This window comes from Phalacrocorax aristotelis, chromosome 1 (assembly GCF_949628215.1).
Source record: "Phalacrocorax aristotelis chromosome 1, bGulAri2.1, whole genome shotgun sequence".
Taxonomy (NCBI): Eukaryota; Metazoa; Chordata; class Aves; order Suliformes; family Phalacrocoracidae; genus Phalacrocorax; species Phalacrocorax aristotelis.
The window spans coordinates 122,027,649-122,055,560 of NC_134276.1; the positions used below are offsets into that span (position 1 = coordinate 122,027,649).

General features: G+C 38.6%; 1 protein-coding gene across 1 annotated transcript; it reads left to right on the forward strand.

Moving 5' to 3' along the window:
• The first annotated feature begins 485 nt into the window (after positions 1–485).
• On the forward strand, positions 486–27,279 carry CIP2A (cellular inhibitor of PP2A). Its single transcript, XM_075104048.1, has 21 exons — positions 486–672; positions 2,188–2,335; positions 3,652–3,764; positions 5,329–5,423; positions 6,034–6,130; positions 7,099–7,221; positions 7,358–7,503; positions 8,190–8,265; positions 9,313–9,540; positions 10,024–10,183; positions 11,026–11,167; positions 11,928–12,027; positions 12,554–12,672; positions 16,653–16,845; positions 19,071–19,145; positions 19,229–19,339; positions 20,096–20,292; positions 21,950–22,063; positions 23,888–23,970; positions 24,488–24,627; positions 25,701–27,279. Exons 1-21 carry the CDS (start codon positions 571–573, stop codon positions 25,869–25,871), a joined length of 2,733 nt encoding a protein of 910 aa, XP_074960149.1. The 5' UTR covers positions 486–570; the 3' UTR covers positions 25,872–27,279.
• The last annotated feature ends 633 nt before the right edge of the window (positions 27,280–27,912 follow it).

The following is a 27,912-nucleotide window of genomic DNA, read 5'->3' on the forward strand; positions in this document are numbered from 1 at the left end:
TTTGCTTTTGCCATCTTTCCTCCTCTTCCCCCAGGAGAGGGCAGGGAGCCACAGGCAAGAGGGGACCTGGCGGCGCTCAACGCCACATCAAAGGGGTAGGAAAGGCTAGCGCGGAAAAGAAAGGCAGCAGCGAGGCAAAGCAGGGATGTGGGTGCAGGTGGAAAACCTGCAGCAACTCCAGTCCTGAGGCCGCCTTCCGGACGCGGCGGCGTTGGCAGACTCAGCACGCCACAAGCACACACACCTCTTCTTAAGAAAAGTCTCGCTCCCGAACTTTTTGCATTGCCTCGGCCGCACATAAGCGCTAAATCCGCAGGCACCCACCCTAACCGGCTACATTTTCTAGTTCTTCGCCGCTTTCTCCCTCAAGTGTAAAACAGCAGCTACCGCTGCCCGCTCCAGCCTACCTCCGCCCCGCCCTACAGCAAAATGGCAGAGGCGGCGCCTCCCGTCATGCCCCACGGTGTAGGCTGCCGCCTCCCTTCAGTGGATGCTGCCATCAAAATGGCGGCGGCGGGAAATATGACTGTGGTTTGTCGCTTGCGCGCCTGAGAGGGTTGCTGAGGCGTCATGGATGTCTCGGGTTGCATGAAGTCCCTGCTCCTGGCAGCTACGCAGTACCGGGCCGCTAAGACACCGCCCAACGCGGCGCTCCTGCAGCGCAGCCTGGAGGTGAGAGCGGCGCCGGTCCCGGCCCCCTGGGCCGCGCTGCGAGCGGAGCAGGGTGGCGTGGCCGGGACTGCGGGGGTGGCAGCGGTGCCTCCTCGGGCTCGGGGCCTGGTCTCAGCTGGTTCCTCTCCGCCGACACCCCTCTGGAGCCCGACCGCCCCGCTCCGCCACTGCCTGCCGGCGTCCCTCGGCGCTGGCCTGGCCTGGCCCGGCCCGGACCGCAGCCACCCCCACGGCCGGGGATGGGGAAACTCGCCAGGGGAGCCGGCGGCCCGGGGAGGCCGTCGGACAGAAGACGCGTTTCAGATTTTAGCGATATCCCCGGACTATTTTCTGTCCTTTTTATTATAATGTTTTATGGTGTTTGCGTGCAGTATGTTTATACGCACATAGGTGAAACATGTACTGTGCCTTGTGGGGGACTATTTCTTGATATCCCCTAAATGCTGACCCACAAGGATCACTTATTTTCACAAGTTAAAAACAGAGTTTGAATGATGAACCAGCCTCGTATCTGGAGTTTGGCAGTTTCACGCAACACGTACTCAAGGGTGCTTGTTGTGAATGGGCAGGCCTGTCCGTTTTCCTGACCTCCAGGTAGGGCCTTGTGTACAATCCTTGTGGTGGGCATGCTTGGTATGGCAAGAGATTGACACATTGACTGAATTGTTTGATCTGCGAGGTACCTTTTTCACATACAGATTTATTTTCTTAGTTGCAAAAACATTAATAGAAGAGTTAGTATTCAACTTGGCTTTCTTCCCTGTATCCATTGTAAAGGGTATACAGGGATATGCAAAAACAACATTGTGTTGCTCTATTATGCAAGTATACATTGTGTCTACCTGTGTTGATGTGCAGGTGTATAATTTTCAGCATCGTCTTATGTAGGCTTCCCTGAACTGGGGTTCCGTTTTTTTCATCTCGAGTACAGAGTGTTCCCTATGCAGCGCTGTTACTGCTTATCCATCCTGCAGAGTGGCACCTTCGGGTTCCTGTCCACATCTTTAGAATGCAGGCTGTTGGGCTGAGGCGAAGGCTGATTACTAAATGTTTGTGTTGAGCGATCTGTTTCATTGTTCTTTCAAAATAAACCCTATCTCTTGTCTATGCTAAAACATATGTAGGAAGAGTAACCTGGTATTAATTCTGCTTGATGTGTGAAGAAATACAAAGTGTTGCTCTGCTACAGCTGTGAGACTAAAAAGACTGCTGTTACTATGAATGCTGTCAGCAGGCAAACAAAAGAAGCCCCGATATGTTATAAATTATCACAGTGTAAATCTGGTACTTTCCAAGAGTAAAGGGAACACATCCACAGGAATAACATCAAATTTTTTTCAAAAAAAAATTTTTTCGGTAACAAATCTGACTACAGTGTCCTGTTAGAGTGGACTTACATTCCTGGTTTGTCAAATAGGGCAAAATCTGTTTAATACAAATCAGTGCTTTGACTTCTGTGGTAAATACTTTGTTGGAGTTGTGTAATTAAGGTTGTTTTTCTCCCTTCATCTTCAGGTTATCTCTGGACTAAAGCTTACACGATTATTTGCTTCAAACCAGATTCTACCAAGTGAATGTCTCAGTTGCCTAGTAGAACTCCTCGAGGACGCTAATATAAATCCATCACTAACCTTGTCTGTGGTTAATTTGCTATCGCAGATAGGTAAGGTTTCCATCTGAACTCTTTATCTTTGGTCTGGGAAAGGGAAGACAAGACGGGTGCTGGTTCTGTGGCATGGGTGGCGTACTTCCTGGAAAAAGTGTAAGGTATGAAAGATGAAGTGTTTTTCATTGTAGTGGAGTGCTTAGCTGAGCCACCTGACTGTACATACAAGGCCAGGTAAGATGTTAAGTCACCATGAGAAACAGATTTGAAGTAATCACTGTGGAGTGACATTGATCGTGCTTGTCAGAATTTGTTTCCTCCATGGCTAGGGTGAGGAATTATTCTCTTGTCTTTGATATTTGGAGCTTGAAAAGACCACCTTTTTTTAATGAAGTAAAGAAACCTGCCTAGGGGTTGCAAAGGTAGGAAGAAGCCATGTTACATCAACTGTCATCACCTCAGTTTACCTCCCCTATTGGAGCATTTGCTGGGTGGCAGTTTGCGCCCTCCAATGGCCTGGGCCTGTGTGTATCAAGTTTCCCAATTACAAAATAGGTTCTACTGCCTCTTACTTGTTACTTGAGATGCAATTTCTTTTTCCTGTTTTACAGGAGTAGGACTTCATTGTCTAGGGAGCTCTGTGCTCACCATAACCTTCATATGCTGCTTACATATACAGGGAAAAATTATCCCTTCACTGCTTAGCTTTTCATCGTGTATGAGTAATTACTCAAGATTTGAGTCCGTTATGATGACCCCTTGTTTATCTTCTCTGATTCTTGGACTTTTTAGCCTATTTGAGCTTCTTTTTAAGTTTTTGGAACAGTTACTGTAAAATTATATTTGTTGCTGTGGTTCTTAAGTATCTTTTCCAACCTGTTGGGTCTGGAAAATATAAAGAATTAGTCCTCCTGCAACAGATCCTCAAACTGATGATGGGTTGCTTTACCTGTCATTCTTGTTTGCAACATCTTTTCCAGGATGCCTAAGCAGAACTGATTTTTTAATTTAAATATTGCTAGATTACCCAATCAAGGTATCAGTTTTAGTCTACTTGTCTACCATAGCATGAAACAAGAAACTGAGGTCATTGATTTTAAGCTTTAAAGCCTTTTTAAGTGCAGGTTTCAAGGTCTCGAACAGAACTAAAACTTTGTAAATCTTAATTGAAACACTAATACTTTTCCTTAACTGTAAGTTCAAAAGTAAGGTAGAGGTGCAAATGCATAGGAACTGTGATTTATTTGTAGTTATTTGTGAAATATACATGAAAAACTGGTCAAAGACTTTGGCTTCTGCTTAGATTGGTAGCTAATGCAACAGTTGCCTTTACTATTAGGTAGGGTTTTTTGTTAATAATTCTTAAATTCTAGCTTTAGACAATGAGACTAGAGAAGCTCTTCAGGATACCTACAATCTGACCAGTGTGCTGGCAGGAGTGGTTCATCGAAGTTCTACTAATCTTAGCGACCCAGTCTTATTACAGGTAACAGGAACTAATGCTTAATAATATTTGGCTGCTGTTACATAGTATCATTATACTGTATACATATAATAACTCTTTAAAAGTTCTGTCTGAAATAATGTGTTGAGGGAAAGTTGATCTTAGCTATATATTTTATTTGCTGTATGAGGCTAGTATGACAGGATTTTAACACTGCATAGAGTTCTTTGTATTCTTTCTTTAATCTTGCTTGTGCTTCTCACCTGGTCTAATTTAAAACAAACAAACAAAAAACCCAAACAACAACACGGGTTTTGAAGTTATTTCAAGAAATCACTGCTTGAGCTTGAGAGCTTGGAATGTTATTTTCCAGTTGAAGCATTTAGTTATTTCTCCTAATGTTCATAACAAAAGCCTGGAGATTGTTTCGCCTAATCAATACTTCGACAGGTAATTGTGAAGGAATGAAAGGAAAGCTGTGGCTGCCAGTTCCTACTGAAAGTTTGCAGGGCATGTATGCCTCCTTCTCTCTGGTCAGTGCTATCTGCCAGTGCATGGAAGGGGACTGTGCTAATGGAAGCTTACTTTTAGGAGCCAAGTGCAGACGTTATTGTTTCAGGGGTTTTTTGTGAGTATGTGATATCTCACATTCTGACTTCAACAATTCTAAACTGTCCTTTCTGTGCACTGAACGATAAAGTTGGGCAAAATGTTCTTTTATTTTTTTTTTAAATATGCACAGGTTTTCACATATGTGCCTCTGAGCTTTCAGTAGGTACTTGCTGGATACCTGTGGTCACATCTCTTTTTCTGGAGATGGAAAACAGAAAATGAATTTGCTAGCAGTTCTGTTGCCCTGATGATCTGTGGAAAATGAGTCAGGCATCCAGTAAAGAAGACTTTTCTTTCAGTTTATGTCTCAAAGGACTAGGAGTACCAGAAGGTCTAGGGGATCCAGGTGGCTTCCCAGTCAGTGGGAGAGATTTTGTAGTCACCAAGTAGGTCCAATTATAAGACCTTTAAGTTCTTAGGTAGTTATATGGTCAGATTTCGTTTCAGCTGCTATTTATGCTGTGGTTTTTGTCATGTATGAGTATATTAATTTCATATTAACTCAGTTATGTTACGTGCCAGAAGAATGCTGTGTGAAGGACTATACTACCATTAGATCTGTTGGCAGTCTTTACAGCAAACCTGTTTTCCTATAACCATACTTTCCACAAGAGGTTGCAGAGCGCTTTTGGGATTTTGGTGAAACTTCTAGACCTTTAGTAGCACAAAGCCCCTTTCTCACTGACAGATGGAGAACTTGCTGACAAGGTGAAGCGAAGAGTTGGGTCGGCTAAAAAGGTAACTCCTCTGTCAGAATAAAACCTTATTCATCTATTTGGGCTTTTAATAAATACATCACTGTGGTAGGACATTGCTCAATGCGCTTGCAGCAGCTGATTTAATTGTTATGTTAACGTTAGAGTTTGAAAATTAATTCAGTTGTGGTGTCTTGTTATTTGTCCTTTCAGTTTCAACTTCTGTAACTTGTAACATTCTTCAGTGAGATGCTGTAGGAAAGACATGTGAATAGATATTTTTTTTTTTATTTCCTCAGAGTATTCAGTTGCTGCAGAGGCTAACCTACAATGTTCCAGTCTTTTGTGCTGGTGCCAACATCGATGAATTAATTTCATTTCTAATGCATCATGTGTAAGTGTGCACTCAGTTGTTTTTCCTTACGGGAAAACCTAGCTAAGTTTCTAAACTTCCTGAAGGCCATTAGCATATTGCACTAACCTAGTCTCCAGAGCGAGCTGTGGCATTTTTGCTCTGAGGTAGAGATTTTTCTTTGAAAACCATGTTGTTACAGATTGTCAAATGCAGTGATTATAGGGCTTTGGGTGATTTAATATTAATTGGCCTCTTAGCCTACCCCCACACCCCAAGGAGCAGGGAGCTAACAAAGAAAAAAGCCAGGAGAAAATTCATGCTTGTCGTTAGGAACAGACTTTTGTGTGTGTGTCCTTGTAGGAGAGCTAATTACTATTAAAAGCACCTTCAATAAAGGACCTCTGATAGTACTGATCTCTGACACTTTTTTTTTTACAGATATGCTCGGTTAAAAACTGTCCGCACTATGGGGGTTGCAATCTGAATTTTGCTTTGTTTGGCAGAATGTTTTCTAATTTTAAAAAAAAAAAACTCAAACAAAATAAAAAGTTCCCCAACCACCCTGCCCCAACCCACAAATTCTCGCAACTAAAATCTGGATGCTCTAATAAAAACATCTTTGTTTAAATTTCTGGCCTTTTCTTTTAAGTCAGTCCACTGAAGATGAGTTAACGATACCGTGTTTAGGACTCCTGGCAAATCTCTGTCGTCACAACTTAACTATTCAAACTCAGATAAAATCTTTGGTAAGAGTTTTTTTTTTTTTTTGTGGCATGATTCTCTGGCTTGAGGGCAAAAGAGTTACTTGACTCTGGGGTATTACCTTAGTATTTCTCATGCATTTGTTTGCAGCAATAATGACCCTGACCTGTTTTTTTTTCCCTCCAGAGTTAGTGGTTTTTTCTCCTGTATTTGAGAAAATAACCAGTAGAACAGGAAGTTGAGTATTCTCTTATCTAGATTTCTGTGTTGTTGCACAAGCTTGTGTTATGCATTCAGTTTCTGCAAATGTTCTCTGCAAATGAAAGATTAATTCCAAATTTAAGCATTATTCCTTAGAAAAACTGAATGTTGTTAACATATAAATACTGTAGCTGGATTTTTGGCGAGCTGCATTAACTTTGGCCAAGAGCGAGCTCTCTCTTTTAAGAGATAAATCAATAAAATACCACTGATCTTGGTGTAAGGTCAGAGCCCTTGAATCCTCAAATACACATCCATATCTGAGCCAGTAAGTTCCCATCTCTTCATAAACCAGTGCAAACATAACTTATTTTTCAATTCAGAAATGCAAATGCATCTACATGGCAATTAATGTTGTACTGTTTACCTTGGAAGAAAGGTGGGGGTGGAAAGGAGGAACTGTTGTCAGATCTGATCACCGAGCAGAGAAGGAATGGGGGTCAATTTTCAGTGGTTGTTTTCTACGAAAGACTTTAGCAAAATGACTGTCTTGTCTGTCTTTAAAATAATGATGCGATTTCTCTTTTTCATTTTTTTGCTTATACAAGTTCAGCAGAGAATTTAGTCATTGACATCAACACCAGTATTGTGCAGTAGAACACTAAAATAGACTTCGTAGAGAACAGTTATCATTCTAATATAGTATTTGCATTATTGTTCATGATTTGTATGGCTTATTTATAAATATGTACAATCAGTGTTTTTTATAGAACAAAATGTATAATGCCTATGTTTCTCCTTTTTGCTTTAGAATAACGTGAAGAGTTTCTATCGTACCTTAATAAGTTTCCTGGCCCATAGTAGTTTGACTATGGTTGTGTTTGCACTTTCAGTATTATCAAGCCTTACTTTAAATGAAGAAGTAGGAGAAAAAGTAAGTGATCCTTTGAAGTCTGTTCTAATCTTCAGTTGTAGGTAAAGCTAATAGTTACACTGGCAAAATAAAATTTTAATGCCAGCTAGTTTTAATAAGCAAGAGACCCATACATAGCTTTTTTTCTTCCTTTCAGCTCTTTCACGCTCGAAATATCCATCAGACATTTCAGTTAATATTCAATATTGTTGTAAATGGAGATGGTACTCTAACAAGAAAATACTCTGTTGATCTACTCATGGATCTTCTGAAGAACCCCAAAGTTGCAGATTATCTTACCAGGTATGGCTTTGCTTCCTGAAAGTACAGGATATTTTGCTAAGCTCTTGTTCAGTTCCTTTGCTGTATGCTATTTGCATTCTGAACCAGATATAGGAAAAAATTCCCTAGATGCTTTTTGAATGGTAACAGTTGATTATAACTGCTGTACCTGAAACTAAAGGATTTGTGTGTTACTAGTTTCACACAGAAGTGTGAATCAAAATCTGTGTTTTCATTGTCACTGAAGGAATATTTAATAGTTGTGTTCGGTAATTCTTTGGACAGTATCAGTGGCCAGACAACTTGATGAACAGCTATCTTGCCTTTTACAGACCTATATTATCCTAAAGTGGAATAGTATGGTTGAAGTTCTAATGCCCTACAGTAAAATTATTACGGAGTAGTTTTGTGGAGGGCTGGACCAGTCATTCTGCAAATTCAGCTAGCAGAATTTAGTTGCTGAATGTGAATCTAAATCTAGCAGTAAAAATAGCTGAAATATCTTGGCTTATTTTAAGGAATTTGCTTTCATTCTTAGAATACATTTAAAGCTTAGTCTATGTTATGTCGAAATAACATCAAAACTAACACTTGAAGTGTTTGGGGATAAGGAGGACAATAGGGCACTTGCATTCATCACTCGGTATAAATGTCTGAGTGAAATTCCAATTTTAAAAATTTTTTTTCCTCCTTTATGTATGCTGTAGATACGAACACTTTACCTCATGCCTTGGTCAAGTATTAGATCTTCTTCATGGAAGGGATTCTGATTCATCATCTAAGGTATGTATACTTTTTCAGTTTAAGCCTAAGAAGGTACAACTCCTAATCTAGTTTCTTTTCTGTAATCATAAGTAGTTTCCTTATGTACAAGGGTTCATAATGAAATACATTGACTTCCGGACTCTTAAGTGACCTAAAGTATTCACCAAGCTTATATTTTCTAGTTGTTCAAAAGGCTGTCAGGTTGGATTTATAATGGTTGGGGTTTTTGCCAGATTGTGTGTGTCTTTCAGGCAACAGACATAAAGGAAAAAGCTAACATAAACACTTCTTGTTCTTTGGTTAATAAGAAATTTTGGGATCTAGCAGAAATGCAGCTTGTACCCCACTTCAATGGCTAAAACTTGACCTAATACTACTCACTTTGAATGGATGATCAGGGAACCATGATGCTAACTTCAAAGACTTACAAATAACTTCTCTCATATTAGTTGAACAAATTGATGCCACATTCGGTTAAGCAGTTAATTGTGGCATTCAACTTTGCCTCATTGCCACCTTACATAAATGAAACATTAGCCAGCTGTTGCTAAAGGCTAAAACGTGAAATATTTTGAAAATATTTGGGCTAAATACATCTGTGAAATGAATCTTAAGCTTTTTTTATGAATGCATTTCACATCATAGTAGATGATAAATGCTAATGTTTCTGTATATATGATTTTTTTGTTGCTTATTGCTTTCCTCTTTGTCTCTGAATATGCACATGTGCATCCATTCATGTCTCAGAATATTTTCCTTTCCATAGCTTTCTTCATTTTGAGTATGTATGCATTTCTACTTCCTATTGGTCACTAGTAAGCAGTCATGCTTTTTAAAAAAGAAGGGAAAGCAATATGCTGAATACTGTCACAAGCCTTCATCAGTCTAAAACTATTTCTTCTGCTGACTTGGCTTTAAGGAAAGAAAACTGTTCCTCAGAAAACTTTAGTTCTAAAAGGAGTTGCATGGAACTTGCGTATCTTCTTAGACTTGCGCTATGGGAGTTGCAATTTCTGTATAAATCCTTGATTTAAAAGCATTTGAACTCTCATTCACTTCACACAGATCTTAGAACTGCTGCTTGCCTTCTGTTCTGTGGTAGAACTGCGTCATACCCTGCGGCAGGCAATACTGGAACCATCTGGCTTGCCAGTCTCTGGAAATACCAGATTTGTGACTCGCTCAAAGACTTTTGAACCATCTGTTGCATTGGTGCACTTGTCAAACCAACCATTGGAAGGCTCTGAAGACTGTTCGGTTCTAGCATTACAACTATTCAAAGAGATTTTTGAGGTACCAAGACTGATAACTGAGTTTAAAGAGCTTCTTAGCAGCTGTATTTTTAATTGATTTTTAAAAAGCTATTAGCATTTTTCTTGAAAAATAGCCCGTAAAAATATGCCTGAAATAAAATTCTTCCTGTTCTAGAATTCCATACTTTGTAAACCAACTTTTCTTGTAAAGGCATGCGTATTTTAGAAATATGTCTGCATTCAAAGTTAAGTGGAAGATGGAGCAGTTCACGAAGTCATGAGGTAGATAAAAAACTACCAAAAAATTGCTTTCTAGGACTTGTAGAAGTGGGGAAGTTTCTGCTGTTTCTGTGATCTTTGCTAAACTTCCTCCTGCAGTATGATACTGATCAAGGATCTTAAACCCAAACCAGCAAGAGGCTGGGAAAGCTAGAAGGCAGGCTGGTGGAGGAGGGGGTAGAGTAGGCTTGGCTTCCTTGTTTTGTAGTTTTAAATATTGACATAAAATCTGTTTATATTACAGGATGTTATTAATACTGGGAACAGCACCTCAGCTGAACATTTTGTGGATCTTTTGCTGCCTGTTCTTCTTGATCATCTCCGGATGTCAGAACAGATTGTGGATGAGTTATTAGTGAAGAAAAAGTGTGAAAGAATGGTCAAGGCTATTAATGTCCTGACAAATATCCTTTTCATGTGCCTGTTGGCAGTTAATTTATTATTCCTCCACTGTGATCTGCTCTAAGATGTTACAAGAAAATCCATCTTGGGTCACTTTAATAGCTTTTAGTGACAATAACTGTCCTAATTTTCCTTAAGACTGTCATCTTGAAAGACCTTAAGTAGCTTTCTAATTGTTTTGAAATTATTGTGTAATACAGTGGTGCAGGATAAAATGTCGTAGCTAATCAACAGTATAGAAGCACTTTGCAACTGAAAAATGATGAGTGTTTTCTGTTGAAATTGCAAGCAGAGTTCGGTTGGCCATCCTCTTGATCAGTATAGTATTTCACATAGCTAAGTCAAGCGGAGCTCCCAGCCAAATATAAATTTAGATCGGTAAAACAAGTTAAAATAATGTGGAATTAGAGTTTTACACTCCTGGAGTCCTTGCTGTCCAAAGCGTCATGTAGTAACGAGGACCTGACTGCAGGGTGTAGTGCTACACCTAAGCTGTGTTCTCTGAAAAAGGCTCTTTGCTAATTCACTCCTAGATAGCTAGTTCTTGTATTAGGGACTGATTGTTCACTGCCTTTTGTTCATCATCTTTCTTTATGCCGCTCATTTTATTGTGGTTTCCTTTCCCTGTCTGTTTCCAAGTGTGTGTGTTGAAAAGTGAAGCTTACTTGGCTTGCAAGTTAAGCGTGAATTAAGTGGTTTATGTAGTTGGGTTTTTAAAAGCATTTTTTGGAGGCCCCTGTGCTTTGATACACTAACTTTTGTGTTCCTTATTATTAGAAAACGTTGCCTTTTGGTGCCAATATCTAAGCATAGGTGTATTAAGTTTATTCTTAACTCAGTCTACTGCTCTGTAGAGATGGCGTACTGAAAATGCATGCCTCAAAGGTACTGACTGCCAGCCAATGCATGTCTCTAATAGAACACCAATTTACCTATAGCGGGATTGATACTGGTTTTGGCACAAAAGGAGTGGACTCTAAAATGTGGTGAGCACACAAATTTATCTAAAGGCTAATTTAGCAACAGTTGTACAACAGTTGTGATGTTGTTCCAATGGAAAGTATATTGTAGTTGAAAGTGCCATGTAAATGCCTGTAAATCAATAGTATTTTTAAATCAAACTTTGTATTTTTGTGGCAATAGAAAGTAATGTTTCTGGTCAATATGTAAAACCTGGCTTAATCATTCAGATATTGTTTTTTGCATAAGCTGGAGATCTGCTTATGTGGAACAATGATCTTTAAACCTCATGCAGTAGTTCAAGCTTACTCAAACTGAAGGTTACCAGAACTGCTTATGGCACCTAATTTTTCATTTTGATTTTCTGCAACCAGAGTTCAAAAATATCACATATTGGGAGGGGGAGGAAATCATTGCACTGAAAATGGAATATACATTCCTCAGCTCAGTGTCATTAACCTGAATGTCAATGTAACTAAGAGTTATATGGCCAAAAACCAGTGAAATATAATTGGTCCTACAGTTAAATCCTCCTCGCTTTAAACTTGAAAGTGTTTTTTTGGTCTTCACTGTTGCCATCCTTGGCATGCTGGAGAAGCTCAGCAGCAGTGTCCAAGCAACGCAGTGATCTCTCTTGGCATAGGCATTGTTGCCTTGCTAGACAAATTTAATTTCTTTGTGAAGGCATTTATTCATTTTTTTGTAAATTGGCTGACTTAAGGCAGAGCATCAGCACTGATATTTTTTTTTCCTCCCACTTTGCCTTTCTATTTGTGTGTTTAAAAGCAAACTTGCTGCTGTTATTATTTTGAAAACACTTGATCTTATGAGCAGACTGAAGCAGGATGTACCTGGTATGGAGGTCAGCTTCTACAAAATTTTACAGGTATGATTTTAAAATGTCTTATGAAGCGTGTCTGTGAAGGAAAGTGTTATTGCATTACAGTAGTTTTAGTCCTGAATGTTTTGCATGCTTATCTCTGAAGTGGTAAAACTCCTAGGAAAATATAGTCCCCTGGGCACAATTCTTAAATGTTGTTTCATTGTTAATTCTTGTAAAATAAGAGCAGTTTACTTTACTCCAGTCACTTACTTCAGTAATGCATGTGAAATCATACTTCAGCTGCCTGGTAAAAACGATCCTTTCAGGACTGCATTAGGACTGCAATTTAAAGGTTAGCAAACTAGAAAAAAGTTGTTACAATCATATAATTATTTGTGGGGTTGGTTACTATTAAATGAATAATCTAATTTGTGACTTTGCATAGTCAAAACAGCTTCTGGTAACTATTGGTCAGATGGTACCTTAACATTTCTGTGCCCATAGGCCTTGATGTTGTGGTGTCTTGGTGGTTTTTTTGTTGTTGACGGTTAGTTATATCTTGTTTTGACTGAAGTAGTTTCTTTTTTAGGATCAACGTTTGATTACGCCTCTGACACTTGCTTTAACATCAGACCATAGAGAGCAAGTCCAAGTGGGACTTGGAATACTGTTTGAGGCTGCACCCTTACCAGATTTTCCTGCCATAGTGTAAGTTTATTTTTGTAGTAGTCTGGTAGGATTTGACATTTTTATGGGCTTAGTGATATTGATGTTTCTTGGCATATTACTTTCATCAGAGACAGAAACTTTAGAACTGTTTTGTTTCTTCTTTATCTGCAGCTAAGAGACAGTAGTGGTCTTGGAGGCCAGAGGAAGTAGTTCAAGTGCTGATGGTATTCAATTAATATCTGATACTACAGAGCATAATAGTGACTGGCTTCTGTCCCTCAAGGTTCATTTGTCTGAAGTCTCTGTTCTTTAAACTTACTACCTGGAGTGCATCTGATACTCTGACTCTCAGATTTCTGTCTCTGCTGAACTTTGTCACACATACATCTCTTCAGTTCCTAAAGCTTTGCTTACCCTTTTGCAGTAAATTCCAGAAAACAAAGACTAGGGTAAGGCAGCTCAGGTTGTATTTAAGTTCAGGGGAAAAAAATGTTGATAAACTCCTTATTTCTGTAGATGTGGTAAAATGTTAAAATTTAAGTGTTACAATTTAGATGTTAAATTGTATCACGGTCTTTGCAACCTAGAAAACCAATCTGAAGCTTCTTCCCTTTTTGTTAGCAGAGCTTTTTTAAAAACAAAAATGGGAATTCTTTGAAAGGACTTTCAGACTGAATGCCTTTTGGGAATTTGAGCTACTTTTCTCAAGTGAAAGATTTGTAACATAACTAGCTTGTCTTGGAACAGTGACTGAATTACTATTTATATGGGGGGGTGGGGAAGTAAAGGAAGAGGACCTGACCAAATCATGGTGGTTTTTTGGTTGTTTTTGAGAAAGTTTTTGAAGATAGTGACATGTGCAGGAACTTTAAAAAAAACAAACAAACCAAAAAAAAAGAACCCAAACACCCTGTTTTCCATCATAACCCAAAAATAGGCCAGTGATAAGAACACAGTAATAAGAGTCTAAAAGTGTGTTCACCCTGAAAATATCAGTGCTGCTTTTATGATTACCAAGCAGTACTGGATATCAATAATATCAATATATCTAGTTAGCTATAGACTTCAGGAGAGAAATATTGGGGTGGTGGGGGAGGATGTTGTTTAAGTAGAGGAATGGCTGTAAAACCATCAAAATGGGTACAGAATAAATTTTGAAAGCTGAAGCACCAACGCAAGTAGAGTTTCAGAAGAGGTATGCAGCTCTGGAGGTCTCGGGCTGCAGGGACCTCTTACTAAGGCTGGGGCAGTAGGAGGTGGTCTTCTAGCCTGCAGGAGGTGTCCAGTTGCTGAGGATCTGTGGTGCCAAGTAAAGGAGCTGCAAGAGGTCAGCGGCCTGTCAGTATCAGAGATGGTGAAGAGATTGACCAGATGCTTCTTCAAGACCCTGCAGTTTCAAGTGCCTGAGACTGCAGATGTACAAAAAGAGGGGCAGACAGAGTCTATGCCTACTGGCTTGGGAAACAGAGACTCTTATGATGGCGATGGCTGGAAGCCAATGGGGCACAGGTGATGTTCCCCTCAATTCTGCCAGGGAGAGGGGAAGGGCTTGAGGAGTGGTCAGGTTCTGTAGGTCAACAATGGGTTGTGCGACCAGTGTTGAAAACAGTTTTGGACTGGTAACCCTGAGACTGAGGATCAAGGACTGGCCAACCTGATGAGGAGACCTTTAAACTAAAAGCAACAAGGGAGGGGAAAAGATGACCAACTATCAAGTGAGGAATTGGTAGACTCTGTTGGAGAACAAAGGGTTTGGGTTTATGTAAACAGGAGGAGCCTTACAAGCAACACAATAGGGCTAAAGATGGGTGACCCCAATATGCAAATAAATAAGAGATTGCATCCAGGACAGTATGTGGCAGGAGACTTGCAAGGAGCTCGTGACAAAATTCACATATAAAAAGGAAGCACACAAGAGACAGAAGCAGAGAGACATGACCTGGGGAGGAATATGGGGAAAGTGTCCAAGTATACGGGAATACAGTGGGTTAGAAAAGCCAGAGCTCACCTGGAGTTGAACCTGATGGCAGATGTGAAGAGCAACAAGAAAGACTTCTACCAGTACATCAGCAGCAAAAGACAGACTATGAAAAATGTGTGCCTTTCTGCTGAATGGGGTGGGGGACCTGATGACAAAGGACATGGAAAATGTTGATGTACTCAGTGCCTTGTTCACCTTGGTCTTCACTGATGGTTTGCCTTTGGGAATCCTAGGTCCCCGAGAGCAATGGGAAAAGTCTAGAGGAAGGAAGACTTACCCTGGGTGGCAGAGGATCAGGTTATGGAACATTTAAACCAACTGGACATACACAGAAGTCCATGAGACCTGATGACAGGATGCATGAGTGCTTAGGGAGTTGGCTGATGTTATTGCAAGGCCACCCCAGATTATGTTTGAAGAGTCACGGTGAATGGGAGAGGTTCCTGAGGACTAGAAGAAAGCAAATGTTTGCCAGTCTTGAAGACAGAATTTACATGATCAATAGCACCCTGGACTGCATTAGGAAGACTATTGCCAGCAGTTTGAAGGAAGTGATTGTTCCCCTGTGCTCATCTCTGGTGAGACCACACCTGGAGTGGTATATCCAGAGAGATATAGACATGCTAGAGTGAGTCTAGTGAAGGGCCATTAAGATGTTTGAGAGACAAGCATGTGTCATACAAGGTGAGACTGAGAGCTGGGATTGTTTAGTTTTGAGAAGTCTTGGCAAGGATCTTATCACTGTGTATAAATGTCTGATGGAAAGGAACAAAGAAGATGGAGCAAGAGCCTTCTCAGTGGTTTCCAGTGACAGGACAAGGAGTTGGCAAAACTTGAAAGATAAGAAACAGAACTCTTTTCCTGTAAAGTGAGTAAAACACTGGAAAAGGCTGCCCAGAGAAGTTGTGGAGGCCTCATCCTTTGAGATAGTCAAAATGACTGGACATATAGTCCTGAGCAACCTGCTTGCAGCAGGAGAGTTGAACTAGATGATCTTTAGAGGCCCCCTTCAACCACAACTATTCTGGGATCATATGATTTTGTGGATATAGGAAACATTTTTGTAATGGCCAGTAAAAAGTACCCTGGCTGAAAGAATGAAGGGTCTGTACAATCCAATGTGCCTGGAATTGTACAATGGACTAGCCAAATAGCATGTCTATAAATGCAAGTTAAAAATAGGCTCTGTTCACTCAAGAAGCAACTGAGACAGCACTTCAGTGAAGTGGTTGGGATAACTTGGTAGTTAAGGAAGTTAAAGAAAAAAAATTTTTTTTTTTACTGGTGCCTCAGGAATCAGCTCTTTTGATTTCTCATTCTCTCTGATTTGGAACATGTCATTAGTAGCTGCCTTGAAAATGCCAAGCACAAGTTACATACAGACACTGGAATATAGGTACTGTAATTACTTATTTAGGTTCTTTTCCTTGTACATATTTTAACTGATTGCACTTTTATCTGCATGCTTAAATTTTGGCTAAAACTTAGAACATGAAATGTGCTGTACTCAATATAGCATTGTAAAATAGCATTGCAGACAAGGAAAAACTAAGGTTTATTAGTAGCTCTGTAGCACTCTGCCTTTTCATGATTCAATCTTATTTTTATGCCTAATGAGAATCCTTACTAAATACATTTTCCATCTTCCTACTTAGAAACAGTGGCCTAGTTAAGTTAAATGACATGTTAAATAACCTGTTTCTCAAGCTAGCAAGAAACAGATGATCTGATCTCTTCTGTGCAAGAGCTGAACACCATGCCCTTTCTGGTGAGATACTGCATTTGTTTCTAAAGGTTAGCCATCACAGGCTTTCTGTTTGTTTGGTTGGGTTTTTTTCTACTTTCTGTATCTCTGGCCAGTTTGGGCATGTCTCTGGTACTACATCTTAATGTTGAGAGATAATGTAAATGTGACTTTTCCTATAGTCTGTTTTCAATGAAAGAGAAGTTAATTATATTATGAAATTGTTCTCATCTACAGTCCTTGCAACGGTATTTGTAGCAGGTTGTTTCATTGATAGCCTTTATGTTTATGCAGGCTTGGTGAAAGCATTGCGACAAATAATGCTTACAGACAGCAAGAAATGGAGCACGCATCAAAAAGAATCCAAATACAGTCACTGGTGACCAGTGTTACTTCGGTGAGGTGTTCTTCATCCTGTCCTTCAAGTGATGAATCCACAACTTCAAATATTCAGGAATTAATACAAAAACTTCATTCTGGACTAGAGGTTAGTAGAACTTACATACCATTGTTAAATATTTGACAGTTTTACTGGTGGGGATGGAAATTAAAATCCAAGTGTCAGGCTATAGTGCATGTATCAACTGAGTTCAGTTTGAATCCCTACCTACTTAGGATGTGCTCCTTTTACTAAGCTCCTTAGCAGAATCCAGTGATGATTCTTTGTGCTACATCAGAAGCTGGCCGTGCACCTTATTGATATCCCTTTCTTTAGTGGGGTTGGCCACACTCCTCCAGCTGTCAGGTGTGGAGGCAGGTATCAGATAGTTGCAACTGCCTAGACTTGCTGAGACACATAAAAGGATCCTCCTCCCCTCCTCCTTCCTAAGAAACAGCCTGTGACAAGATAGAGGTGATATGCTACTCTGTAAGAGTATGGTGCATCTCCTGTATGCCTAAACAGGCATGCAGACGTTTTCCTTTTCTTGCCTGTAGCTGACTCTATCATTTGCAGTTCAATTTTTGTGGCCTTCCTAAAAAGGCATTATTACTACCTCAGAAGGAAGTTTTTGCGTCTCTTTGTAGCAACATACATTGTGAATAAGACACTCAAACAGGCAGCACATACAGTGCGCTTCTTTGTGAGCCTTATTGTCAGATACTGGGTATGTTTCCTCTTTCTCGTCTGTTCAAAGCACATTAGTTGCTTTGTAGCTGCTTTAGACTGAGTGATGGATTATTGCTTCTATTTTGGCTTAAAAGAACAATATGAAAATTGGGAAAATTAGCAAGAAGTGCCCGATAACGGCTTGATATGATATCTGTATTAGTGGCATTGCCTCCAGCCTTAGCTTTGCAACTCTCCTCTGTTTGTTGTAGCTGATAATAACGAAACTCGAGAAGCTACCAGTTCCAGTCAGCTGCTAGAATAATAGTGAAAAAGGTCAAGTGAGTCTTCGTTGGCTTGCTTAGTACTCTGCTACTGGATGCTCCTATTGATCATCCTTTTCAGGACTGCATGTGATAGTCGGTAGCTGCACTGCTGTATATATATTAATGTAAGTCAAAGCAGCCACAGGTGCCTCAACAGCACAACTGCAGCAGCTTCCAGTAATGTGACCAGACTGTAAATCTCCCTCGATCCTTAAGGAGAGAAAACTGTTGATGAATTGTTGAGTGAATCTTTTCTTAGCCCTCCTAATTAGTTGAACTTTCCTTTAAAAAATCAATATACACATTCACTTAAAATATCCAGTACTTCATCTCTGTGACCGTTCCATATGTTGTGTGAAGCTCAAATGTATGTAAAAGTAAAATCAGTAAAACACTTTTAATAGTATTACTAGACAGAGACGGTGAAGGGAACTTACAGAAGCAGCTCTTGTAGTAGTAATATCTAAAAGGACATTGAGATGACAAGTTTGCAAAGCAGCAAAAGAAACTTCCTACTTCAGGGACAGGAAAATGAGCTGAGAACTGGAGCTATGTGGGGGCTACTTTTAATATGCAAAGAAATTATTACATAATGGTTCAAAATGGTGCAGAGATGGTAGCTTTTCAGTCAGTGTTCGTTGTATGAACCTGGGATACCTTGTACTTGGTCAAGCATCAGCATATATGAATAGCTGCTCAAAACTCATGTTATAGTAGCACTGCCTGCCTAAGAAAAAAATTTCCTGAAATCACCAAGTAGCATTGTCGCTTAACTTGGACATATATTTTAATAAACACTTTGGACTTCTTGTGCCTTATATAGTAAATAAATTTCCTCTAGTAAGTCAATGGGTTGGGTTAACATAGTAAGTTCTGTTCTGGATAGTATCTTTTCAGAAAAACTTTCCTGGGCCTTTTCTGCTAACCTGTGTGTTAAGAAGGCCATGGAGTATGAACAAGGATTTTTTAGCCATGTGCATTTTGTGCTGTTAAAATTAGGGCAAATTACTTTATGTGCCCTATGAGGGGACTGCTAATTCTCCAGCAAAGATTAGACCAAGGGGAGCCATTTAGAGAGGTGATGTTACCTTTTCAGAGTGTTAGACTGATAGTATTCTGCAGATGAATCCTGTTCAGCCTGAACAGTTCAATTATTCACAATCTTGAAACAAGAGTCAGGCGGGTGCATTTGAGCAGACAGTCTCAGGATTAAAAATAACAACTTAAAAAGCTAGTGGACAGGTGGCATTCACAAAAATACTGAGCTCTTTAGGCACACATTAGCTATCTAAATAAATACAAATTTACAGTAGCAGTAATTGGAGAACATCTCTACAGATGAAGGAGCCAATCGCTGATATGAGGTTATCTGACATAATGGATGTCTATGAGCAGAAGCTGTCAGCATTAGCGGTGAGTACAACCTCATGTGTATGGGTACACTGCTGCCTGTATGTTCAGAAAATGTTAATGAAAACTGTTCTTCCCACTTACAGTCTAAAGAGACTAGGCTGCAAGACCTTCTGGAAGCAAAGACACTAGCTCTGGGTCAGGCTGATAGGCTGATGGCTCAGTACCGATGTCAGAGGGCCCAGGCTGAGTCCGAGGTAAGTAGCAGGAGTTTTCTTCTGGGACACTGAGGTGGCCGTGAGTAATAATTGTCTGGGTAGCTCTAACTGTGATTGTATATGTGGAAACTCTATACTGCTTAGCTGTAAACTATGCTTGCAAGTTAGGGCAGTCCTAATTTTTGTCATAAACATTCTGTTTTCCTCTGGATTGTTCTTTGGAACAGTTTTTTCTTTAATGTCCTTTCCCTTATAGGAAGTCCACAAAACTACCTACGGTACTGATTATAATTTGTTAGCCATTAGTGCTAATTTAATGGTAGTAATCTTGGAAATGAATAAAGCCACTTACTAGAATTCTATATAGCATTTGCCACTGTATGAAGAACTGTTTCCTGTTTGTGCCTTTTAATCGCTTGTCAAAGATGGACTTTGAAATAAACCTTGCTTCCGTGGGGTATTTGAGTTGTGTGCTGAAAACTCAGAATCACTTCTGTTCTTTGAAGTTTATAATAAAGATTGGGCTGCAGATTACTAAATCCATAGCTAAAATGTATAATCTTTTACTTCTTCCCTCTCCCCTCACACTCTATCTATAAAGGGAGCTAAAGGAATTTAGGGAACAAATTAATTTGGAGTTAATATCAGATGAAAGAAATCCTTTTCTTAATATAGCTGAGGTCACTTTAGTGTTAACCTCTGGCCTCAGATATGCCTATTACAAAATGACTTGTGAAACAGAATTGCTTGTAATCGTGGGGCTTTTTTTGGTGTGGGGTGTCTTTCCACTCAAAGGCAAGAACTCTTGCTGCAATGTTGAAGGATGCAGAGCGAAAAAATGAAGAACTTAACGACTTGCTGAAAGCTCAGCAGGTAGAATCTGAAAGAGCACAGGCTGATATTGAACAGCTCTTTCAATACAACAAGAAATTACAAACTGTGGCTGAAGAACATGAAATACTGAAAAAATCTTCTGTCGATCTTCTTCAGAGGTAAAGCACATCAGATCTCTAAGCAAATATTTTGTATTCAAAGAGTGATGAAGCCCTTTACTGGGCTAAGCACATTAGAAGGGCAACATTGCACGCTTTTCATGTTTTAAAGTTAAAAACCTCACTATTTTTTCTTTCTTCTATATGGTTGTCAGTTAGGTTAACTTAAGTAATTCAAGAGGTTAACATGTTAAGTGGAGTGAGAACTGAAGTTGTAGATGTTGAATGAACTTTATATAAAAGGGAGCATTGTTCTCTAAGAAACAGAATTAACAATGCTTAGATTCTATTAGTTTAATACTATACTCTTAGCTTCTTTCTTTGATCATATATGCTGTTTTGATGACAATAGTATGGAGAAGCAGCCAATACAGTATGTCTGCAAAAGGTAGGAGCTTGCATCTTTGATCACTTCTGTAGCGAATTTGGCTGAAACTAGGTAAAAGTGAGGCAGGGAGGAAGGAGGCACCATGTGTGTCCTGAATTATTTATAAGCATTGCTTTTTTTTTTTTTAGGATCTTAAGCTAGAAAAGCACATGTGAGACAAAAAGTACATAGAGATAGAAACTACTTATGAAAATAGAATGTGCTTTGGAAGAATAAAGGCTTAAAAGAGCTTTGGCTTTTCAACTCATATGAGCTGGTCTTGTCACTAGGTGTCAGCAAGGCAAAGAAGCCGATAAAATTGAGAGCAAGTTTCTGACTTAATAATGGGAGCACGCATTATATTAGACAATTTTTAAGGCACATTGCTGCCAATAAGGGAGTCATTGAGGGAGGAAAAATGTATAAAACTCTTGTACATTATGGAGTTTCTTGAATGAGTATCTAATATGGTCACTGTGGAAATGCCTCCTTTTCTGCTTGAACTGTATGCAGCCATACACTCTGAACATATATTTGACTAATTCATGTGAAATAAACCAGCTTCAACCTAGTATCGAACAGTTGTAAATTATCTAAAGTAGGAATAAAAGAGCTTTCTGATCCTTACAAAGTGTTTATAAAGCAAAACTTGTTTTCTAATCAATCTGCACACTTGAAATATACTGTTCCTTAAAAACAATCAGATAACTGACATCAGGGAGAGAATTTTCCTTCTCATAGGAAGGTAGGAAAACATTTGCTCAGAGTATGAAATCTGCCTCATAAACTTGTGTCAAATGCACATTGCTTTGTCTTCATTATGTTCAGTTTTTAGTATCACCAGACAACTGGAAGTCATAGACTGACTCAAAGGGTTTCTTAAAAGGCGACTGCAAATAGCTAACTTACAACAGTTTGTGTATGTCAAATTTCTAAAGGCATCTGTGTGTTTTGTCAGTTCCTAAGAGTTTTCTACTGGAGGAAGGTTGCTTCCTGATTGTTAGTAGTTGAAGATATGTAAAGGATCCACAGAAGCTTGGCTTCGTTGGGTTTTTTCCCCTTCCTCCAAGTATGTTCATTTTAAAAATGAAACAAAAAAAAAAACCCCAACAAACAAACTACCACCCAAAAAATCCTAAGCTGACACACCTCCTGCCCCCAAACACCTTGCTTTTAGCTTGAGTGGGACGATTGCACAGGTGAGGTAAAGTATTTTTGACAAACTACTAAAGTAAAAGCTCTTCAAAAGAACTTATACTTTTCAACCCTAACACCCTAATTTAATTATAGGTATGAAACAACAGAAAGACAGTATAAAGATCTACAGATTACATGCAGTTCACTAAATAAACAAGTGGAAGCAATGAAGAAACTAAGTGAATCACTGAAGCAGCAGAATGACAGGTAAGTTCGATTCAGTCTTTTTAAAGCAAAATAAAGATAAACAGTAAAACTAAATAGCACTTTAGTCTCAATTATTCAATTGTGCTTTAAGTAACATCAGAGAAATGGAGTTGGAGGAAGCAAAAGGTGCTTCAGTGTTGCTTTATGTGTATGTTAGATGAAAATCTGACTTTGGTTTATTCTGTTTGCTCCTCTATTGATTGGGGGTGGGGAGGAATACCTGCAGACTTCAGCAACAGTAGGAATAAAAAAGAGCAATGAAGACAACCCATTCTTGGATGCATTTGGAGGGTGGGGTGGGGAGGTGTCTTTTTGGTGGTGGTTGAATTCTTAAATAGTGCTATAACCCAAAGATTTTCACATATGCCCTTTTAGCATGCAAGGTTTCTCTGCAATGTTATCAGATCAGAAAAAAAAAACCCCACCCGTACTAAACATTTTAAAAATGTATTAGAAATAGTGATGGTTAGTATTCTGTCTGTGGTACAAACATCACCCCTCAACCATAAAACTAGCATTACTTATATATTCTTGAGGACTAATTATAATTTTTTCCTTTTTGATGGCTCAAATAGAGGTCTGATGTACCTTTCACCAATGTAACTAAGGGAATAGGGTTCCTATTTGAGAAATTTTATTTAATACTTAATTTTACAGAAGATATATCTTTAAAATATGTTCATAGGCAGGCTTTGTATTCAGTTTAGAAATAAAATGCTATTCTTGGTTTTACTTGCAAAGTTCACTTCGTCCTTCCAGGTTCTTGCCTTGTCAGTAGTCGGAGCAGTCCAAATCACTGCCTTGAGTTGCAATTCAAATGGATAAATTTTCATGCTGATACATTAGTTTGCTACTGAATAAATTTGGACACTTACTTTCACTGGTGCAATATGCAGCTCAGTGTAACTGGGGAGATACTCTGATGAAAGCTGCTCCTTTTTAAAGGCAGGTTGAAGGAGCAGCTATGGTGTAGACGTTCTTGAACTGCCACAAATAAAATGGAGACCATCGAAGTACACTCCCCCCTGCCCCGCTTGCTAGAGGCTGCAGCTTAGAAACTGGTAGATAGGAAGTGGATAAACCAGTAAACAAGAGTGACAGCAGATCCGTCTAGGCAGGGCAGTTAGAGTATGCCTTAGAAATTAGGCTAGCTAGTAATGAAAAAAGTAGATTAGCTTCCCAGAGTATAAAGTGCTCAGGTTACAGCTATAATGCTGGTAAATGACAGTACCTATATATTAAACGATCGAGGAGACTAAACATTACCCGAACTAGTGAGGACTGCAGCAGATCTATATATGGGCTAAGGCAATATCTTATGAAACGGTTGATTTTGTCACACAACACTCAGCAATTTGGAATATGTTCAGAATGGTAATGGAGAATCTTTATGCATAGATGTGCTTGCATGAATAATATCTGAAACACGTTTTACTGATGGCGGTGGTGATTCAAGAGCATGCCAAGAGCTAAAAACCCAGCATACTCAATCACTAATGGCAGTGAATACAATCTCAATTCTATCATAGTATTTTGAATGCTTTGTGGCTGTAATCAAAGGCAACAGTTTCTGGTGTTTCAGTTCCAGGTATGAACATTTTCAGTAGTTTCTAACATATGTCTGTGATGAGAGAAGGGAAATTACTCTTTCATTTGGGGGGGGGGAATAAAATCTCTCTGTACTCACACCCTGCTGCAAATTCATAGATTTGTTGATTTGAAGCTCCTGATAACAATTGGATACAAAAGTCATTCTGGTTTCTTAAGACAGAGTTGTTCGTGTATCTCGTTTGACCATTAAAATTTATTTCTCTGCCATTTTAGGACAGCTGCACAGTTGGAAGAAGCTGAAGATCACAGAAAAGAATTACAGCAACAGTTACAGGAGAGAGATGGTAAAATAGCGAGTAAGTAACTTACCTAAATGTCACTGAACCTAGAGAACTAAGTGGACTAACTAGATGTTGTTACTAAGTGCTCTAGATAAGCAGCTGTTTCTTACTAAGTAACTTGTAAATCTTAGTTAGCCAGGGATACATAATTTAACAGTTGAATGAAACAAATATAGATTTTTATTTTTTTAAAAGGATACATAAACATGATTTCCCAGACTATATGGACTTTATGGACTTTATTGAATCTCTGCAAGGCGTCATATGTCCCTTCAGGATCTTTTTACAGAATGTCCGTTAAAACTATTTTCTGTAGGAACTGCAAATTGCAAGAGCTTAATTTAAGTCTTCTGCAAATGACTGGAAGCAACCACTAAAATTTAGCAGTAGGTGGCACTACTCAGTAATTCAATTGTTAGCAGCCATATTGAGTCCAAAAAAAAAAAAAAAAAACCCAAACTTGTTTCCCAGGCAATGCAGTATCTCTTCTTAAGTTTGGCAACCCATCTTTTAATGTGTTTTTTTTCCTAAGCCTTGCAACAGAAAATAAAAGTTCTGGAAGAAAAACTGAAAGCTCAGCAGAAAGAAAAAACAGATATGGAAGAAACTATAGATGTTCTTAGAAAGGAATTAAGTAAAACGGAACAAGCAAGGAAAGAACTGAGTATCAAGGTAAGGAATTATTTGCAGCTGCATTCTAGAGACCGGAATTTTAGGTACCTATATAACTGACAGAGTTGGTAAATCAATATTTCAGTGGTAAAGTGGCTAAAGAAACTAAAGCAGTCTGTGTAGTGGACAAAAATAAATTATCTCAGCTTTAATTGTATACCTTTTGAGTTTGGAGTAGCTAAGCTTGAATTTAAGAGAAAAGAATTTAGTGTCAGGTTCTAACGAGGCTACATGAGGCATGGTGTGTGAGTATATAACATTTGAAAAGGGAAAAAGCACCTGTAGTGCAATATTAAATAAGAGAATGTAGCACACTTCTTCAGTAATTTTGACTACTGTAAAATGTGGATTGCCTTACTTTCTCCCCTTTCTCATGTCCTGAGTTAAGGTACATGTGCTACATATGTAAGCATCAAAATGCATCTGATTTTCTTTCTGGTCTTTGAAATTCTAGTAAAATATCTCTTTTTATCTTTAAGAAAAATAGTGTCTTTTTTCAAAACAGAGACTAGTTTGGCTATACCAAGTTAATCAGGTAATGTTTAAAAAACAAAACAAAATCCCAAAACTTCAGTGCAGCCTATATCTCCTTGCCTATAAACTCACAAAGCAGCGACTCATTTTACATGCAAACTGATCAGCAGTCACGAAGTGTGCAGTCTGGCAAAGCATTTGCTGTATTTCCATTCCCTGGAAGCAGAACCTAATATTGCCTGGAGAGATTATCCGGTGTATAGCAAATATTTCTCTTGTTCTTGGTAAATATTTACTGTGTTGGGTTTGAAATGAAGTGTGGATGGCTTAACTGTGAACACTTCTGCTTAAACAGGACAATAATAACATGGGTGTTGGCGCTTTCCCGTGCTATATAACGTTTTGAAGTGCAGCAATAGCTGTAATCATTCATGTGCACCAAATGTATAGCTGAGAAAAAAATTACAAGCTTGTTTCAGAAATATCTAAAACTGTGCTCTTTAATTACTTGCTTAAATTCACCACCAGGCCATTCAGTTTTCATTGTATTGTGCATGTTTTTCAGTTGATAATGGAGGAAATTCTGTTTGTTTCTGCAGGCATCTTCTCTGGAAGTTCAAAAATCCCAGTTGGAAGGACGTTTGGAAGAAAAAGAAGCGCTTATAAAACTACAGAAGGAAGAATTGAACAAACACTCCAATATGATTGCAATGATTCACAGTCTAAGTGGTGGCAAGTTAAGTGCCGAAACAGTGAACCTCACTTTATAGGGCTCTGTTGTTAAGGTTTTAGTATTTTATACATATATATAAAAATATATGTAAAGATTTTAAAACCGGAAGCTAGCATACTATCTGGCTTAAAAAGAAGAAAATCTAAAAATAAAGTAGCTTAACTATCAATTCAGAAGAAAAAGTAGTAATTGTGGAAGCTTTGATCTAAAGAAACCTGAGCTACTGTATAGCAAATAGGTCTTCTGATGGTATTGGTAGAGCTATTATCATCTGTATTGGGAGCTGAATGCAACTTTTGTATGTGACTAACATTCCTAAATATATATATACATATAGGGAAACATAATGCAAAACAGGCATCACCGTCAACCTTTTTGTCTGCACAGTCTGCTGTTGCCTGTCTGGCAAGCAGCGTGCTTCATAGGTTAAGCACTTTTATAGTTTAATCTTGTTAACAGTATTCAGAAGGGTCAAAATTATCTGTGCAGTGTTGCTCCCCGATGTCTAAGGTACAAACATAAAAATAAAATGGATTATATCAATTAGAACATGTTACATTGAAAGCTGTATTTATCAGCATATTGGTGCAAGTGCTTCATGTAGTAAATATGTGGAGGCGTTTCTAATTATGAGGAGATACGAATTTGAGCAAGCACACCTGACTTTTCAGCAAATAGCATTCTTTCCCTAATTGATGCTAAAATGATAACACAGGAATGTACAAATATTTCTTCAATACTAGATAACACTTTCCTAATCCTACAACACTTTCATTCTTTAAAAAAGATCTGCACTTTTCTGACAGTTTTATCTGGTGCATGCTAGCTATCATCAGCATTGTCACTTTCTGCTGTACACCAACACGATTTCTTATATTGTTCATAGCATAACTATTTAGGCAATTCTGTTTTTTTTTAAAAAAATGTACTTTCCTGTGAAAGATTAGTACTAGAATTTGATGCACGTTTTTGAGCGGCAGAACATTGTCCTTGTTACTCATGTCACATGTAAACTCTCTCTCTTTTAGCAGTTGGCAGAATTATTTCATTAGTATCTGTATTTTCATAGAACTACTAGAGTTTGGGGTGATCTAATATATATCTTTTAATGTAGCAATACTGCCTTTACTTGTATCAAATTTGTAATGGCTAGATTTTTAAAATACTGAGATTCTTTGTTTTTTCAGTTGTTTTAATAGATGTGTCTTACTGAATCCCATCAACTGATGTCTAAGTACAGCCTTGTACTTTCTGTTGCAATTATACAACAACAGATGAGTTGTGTCTTTTTTAACCTGTTCCTGAAATACATTTTTATTTATAACTTAACTACAGGTAAGAGTTATAGACATTGTTCTCTGTGAAGACCAGGGGAATAAAAAAAAAAAATAAAAATGCTCTATGTTCTGTGTTTATATATTCCCTTGAGGTAAATTATAGGGATGGCTGCCAACTTTGTGCACAATACATGCAGTTTGGTTGTCTTTTTGCATAAAATGCAGTTATTGCTTAGGAAGGTCAAAAGTGTTATCAGAATTGCGGAGGTGAGGGGTTTTGTTAGAGTTTTGCAAACTCATCTGGGAAAGAAAGGTTCATTAACCATAAATTTTTACTTCACTGTAATGGGTTAAGAAATTTGAGTGTCAAAGTAAATTTGCAGACATGGGTTCATTTCTATTTAAGTTTCTTAGTCATGGGGAAAGGGTAAGTAAATGTTTTTTTTCCTCCCTTTCTGCCACAAACTGCTCATGTAAAGAAATTAAAGTAGGAAATGTCAAGCATGTTCCTAATTAAGCTGATAAATGCTGGTCTGACTTCATTTTCAAATGGTGGAATGGGAGGGTAAAAATGTCAAGCTGCTCACCAGAGTACGATTGCACAGTAATAAGGTTCGAGTCCCCAGAAAATGGTAAACAAATATTTGGAGCTTACATGATAAGAATCCACAGTAATAAGCGTGGTGTATAAATAGTGATTGTCGTCTTTCCCTGGAAGAATATGCTGCTTCAGTATGCTGTTCGAAGCCAAGTGTTGCTGAACTCTAGGTTGCATAGCAAATAAATGCATGGACACATCAA

Excerpts from the sequence above, each read along its gene's own strand:
- CIP2A (XM_075104048.1), top strand. The coding sequence starts at position 571 with ATGGATGTCTCGGGTTGCATGAAGTCCCTGCTCCTGGCAGCTACGCAG. Across the intron at positions 673-2,187 it reads TCCTGCAGCGCAGCCTGGAG|GTTATCTCTGGACTAAAGCT; the intron begins GTGAGAGCGGCG and ends CTTCATCTTCAG. Across the intron at positions 10,184-11,025 it reads GGCTATTAATGTCCTGACAA|TGCTCTGTAGAGATGGCGTA; the intron begins ATATCCTTTTCA and ends AACTCAGTCTAC.